Source organism: Chelonus insularis, unplaced genomic scaffold (genome assembly GCF_013357705.1).
Source record: "Chelonus insularis isolate UGA/USDA-ARS -01 unplaced genomic scaffold, ASM1335770v1 contig_146_pilon, whole genome shotgun sequence".
NCBI lineage: Eukaryota > Metazoa > Arthropoda > Insecta > Hymenoptera > Braconidae > Chelonus > Chelonus insularis.
Window position 1 is genome coordinate 9,474 of NW_023276387.1, and position 3,288 is coordinate 12,761.

Sequence of the window (3,288 nt, forward strand, 5' to 3'; positions counted from 1 at the left end):
CCAGACATTGTATAAATTGAAAAAAAAGTTGTATAATTCTCAATCAGTTATATCAGAACTAAGAATCTGTCCTATTTCCTGTACTGATTACACTTTTGCTCTTAAATTCTTAGCTGTTAGACAAGGGTGTAGCATTATCTCCTTTGTCTTTAAAGTTAAAAAACAAATATTTTAAAAAATATTAATTATCTCAATAGAGAGATTAAAAGGTTCGACGTGCATTTTTGTTGATGATTTTTGTATTAAATTCTAACATTTATTAAAATATGAGTTGAACAAAAAAAAAACCAAAGACATTTCATGAGTGATTTTTTGGTTTTAATTATTTACACAAGGATTTCATCAATAGAAAAAAGTGCTGGAAGCTGCACATTTAGTTCCTACGACCAACTCATTGGTGTACGCAGCTTGGATTCTAAAATTAATTTCCCTAGGATTTAAAGAACCTGTCATGACTTTCTGGAAAGATGGAGTAATCACCCAAAGCTCATCTCTTCCATCAGGAGCAGTAATTATCTGAAAAGAAAATCATCTGTTAATCAGTAGATGGAATCAAAGTATCGAGAAACTTACTTTCAAGCCAGATACAAATTGAAGAGTTTCTGTATCAACAACAAGCACATCTAAATTTTTCCCACCGAACTCTGGATGACTTTTACTGTTCCAACATCCAATAGCTGTGTCTGACATCAAACCATAAAACAACACACCATATTTATCCATGGCTTGGGCTCCAGCTTGAGAAGACCTTCCTTTTCTAAATGAACTGAATAATCTAGAGACTGCATAGTCATTGTCATAATTCTCAAACAATGATGAATTCCTAAAATAACAAAGTTAAGAATAGGATATCAATTTTTTAGTAATATCAGAATTGTTTTATCAACCTGATGATTGATGTGCGAACTTGACTTTCAACCACACTTGCTAGTGAGTGAAAATAAAGCATCCTATCACCATACCCAGTAAGTGGACCTAAAGCTAAACCAAAAATACCATCCATCAGATTAAAACTCTCTCCCGCTATTGTGAATGAACCATAGTCTGGGTATGGATAGAACAAATTGTTCTCAATACTCCAGGACTTTTTATTCATATCATCGTAAACAATTAACTGAAATCCTGTCACGTCGGCGATGTAGACAAATGTGTGGTTACACTGGCCTCGAATATCTACAGCTGGTGTGATAAAGAGAGAAGACGATTTGTATTTATTCTGTGGAAATATGTAGGTCGTTGATGTATCAGTGTTTAAGTCAAACTTCAATAGTTTTGGGGGACATATTTGATCGTCTACCAATTTCCCAGTGTCTAGGACCCACAGTCTGCCACATTCATCCACCTAGAAGTTTACAAAAATTCTTCTCTATAAAAAATGATGATGACGAAATTGTTTTTTGTCTTAAAAATGCTTATTTACCTTTATTCTGTATACTGAAACAAGATTATCGCAGTTTCCAATTCTATTTCGCCCCCAGTTAGGATAGGGAATGATGATAGGATCGTTGACTTGTCTTGTTAGGGCATTGTTGTGGGGAATATATCCAAGAGTAGCAGGGACTCCTTTTTGAAACCGTGGGATTGTGATGAAAATTCTCGAATTGCTCGTACCCACTATAATTCATAATAATATATAATTTCTAATAATTAATTCCACTCTTAAGAAATAAATTAACTGTTTACTGTTTGCCACGTCTACATCGATTGGCACTGGAGCTCCAGGAATGAATTCCTCACTCTCAATAGCTTTCTGTCTTGCATGATCATCACCAAAATCAAAATCCAGTGTTTTCCATGAGTGTATCAACTTCAATTTCTTATTTGTCGTTCCAAAATCATAGCGAGGAATTGTCCTATAGGCTGATAAATAATTAAAGAAGTAACTTAGGATAATAAAGAACTTGACTGTCTTAATGATTCGGTTCGTCATGATTCACGGAAATACCCAGAGCTAGAAAAATATCTTGGTTAAATTTCACAATTAAACTGACAGTAGTTGGGCATAACAAATAATATAAATAAATTTTTTATCTTCTTATCGCATCCCGTTGTCATGTGTCTTTGTATAGTGGAGCTGTTCTCTATTGACTTTTATGATAACAAATATTTTAACTACATTGGCTTCTAGTTGATACTAAATTCTTTTTATGATGATTGAATAACTTGATATTGTGAACACAATAAACTCATTATAAAATTATTTATTTATATCTTTATATAAAAATAAATAATTTATTTTGAATTATATTATAACTTATTATACAATTAATTTATTCATCAATTAAAAATTTCAAAACTCTACAAAAGGTTGCAGACTTTGTTGAACGTTGGGTATTCAACCTCAAGTGTGTTATGCAAATTTTTTTATCATAATTAGTTGATAAAATGTTACCTTGAGAAAAGTAATTGAAATACCAATAGAAATGTTTAATAAGAAATTTAAGTTTGTTACAAACCAGTTAAGTTGTATTTAAGCAAAGCTACTGTCATTGGTGTTATTTATTTATAAAATAATATTTAATTGTGTTTTAATGTATTAAACAATCCCATTATCGAGATATGTGAATTTTTCTTTTACTCATTATCATCCTTCTGCAATAATTTACAGGCTTAGTGTAACAATAATATCTCGGAATCGTATCGAATTGGGTTAAAATATCGATTCATAAATACAAAGATACCAGAAAGCATCGCACCAGTAAGCATTAATTCAGTAGTAAAGGGGGATGGTAGCTAGGACAAACACAGATATCGTATGCCAATGTATTAAGTATAGATTATATAATGGACCCTCAGTTGCAAGTTCAATTTACAATAAGAAAATCAACGCCAACCATTTTTATCCCACGCTATATACTGCCACGTGTTTTGGATCATTCAACCTGCTCTGATCCTGACAACCCGTGTGAGTTTTCTGGTAGGATCCGCACTGTTTTTTATTATTTTTATATTTATCTACTTGCAAATATAATCATTTTTTTACTCGAGGAATAATGATTTCCTCTTTCATAATTCAATTGAAAATATTTAAATAATGGTAGTAAAATGGCTGATTTTTTTAGATACGTTAAGAAATTTCTATAGAATTCACGGAATTTTTTTGTGACCATTTTTCATCGAGTTATGATTTTTTAAATAAATCGCCAAATTTCAGCATCATCAAACTCAGAATTTTCTTAAACATTTAACTTTGAGCTTCTATTTCTTCTAGAAAAAATCTTCATATTACGCTTTCTTGTAGCTCATTTAAAACCTCAGAATCTGCTGTACAAGATCAACTAACTAAAA

General features: G+C 31.4%; 1 protein-coding gene across 1 annotated transcript; it reads right to left on the bottom strand.

The window, feature by feature from the left end:
• Positions 1 to 296: 296 nt before the first annotated feature.
• Positions 297 to 2,146, bottom strand: LOC118063706 (protein yellow-like). The gene is made up of 5 exons (XM_035077829.1): positions 1,684 to 2,146; positions 1,421 to 1,614; positions 888 to 1,342; positions 574 to 823; positions 297 to 516 (listed from the first exon to the last, which is right to left on the bottom strand). The coding sequence occupies exons 1-5, from the start codon at positions 1,928 to 1,930 to the stop codon at positions 343 to 345; spliced, it is 1,320 nt and encodes a 439-aa protein (XP_034933720.1). The 5' UTR covers positions 1,931 to 2,146; the 3' UTR covers positions 297 to 342.
• Positions 2,147 to 3,288: the final 1,142 nt, after the last annotated feature.

What these genes read in the sequence shown, in the direction of transcription:
- LOC118063706 (XM_035077829.1), bottom strand. Translation starts at nt 1,930, where the DNA reads ATGACGAACCGAATCATTAAGACAGTCAAGTTCTTTATTATCCTAAGT. An exon ending in TTTCAGTATACAGAATAAAG is followed by an intron (nt 1,343 to 1,420) that starts GTAAATAAGCAT and finishes GTAAACTTCTAG; the next exon opens with GTGGATGAATGTGGCAGACT. An exon ending in GTTCGCACATCAATCATCAG is followed by an intron (nt 824 to 887) that starts GTTGATAAAACA and finishes TTGTTATTTTAG; the next exon opens with GAATTCATCATTGTTTGAGA.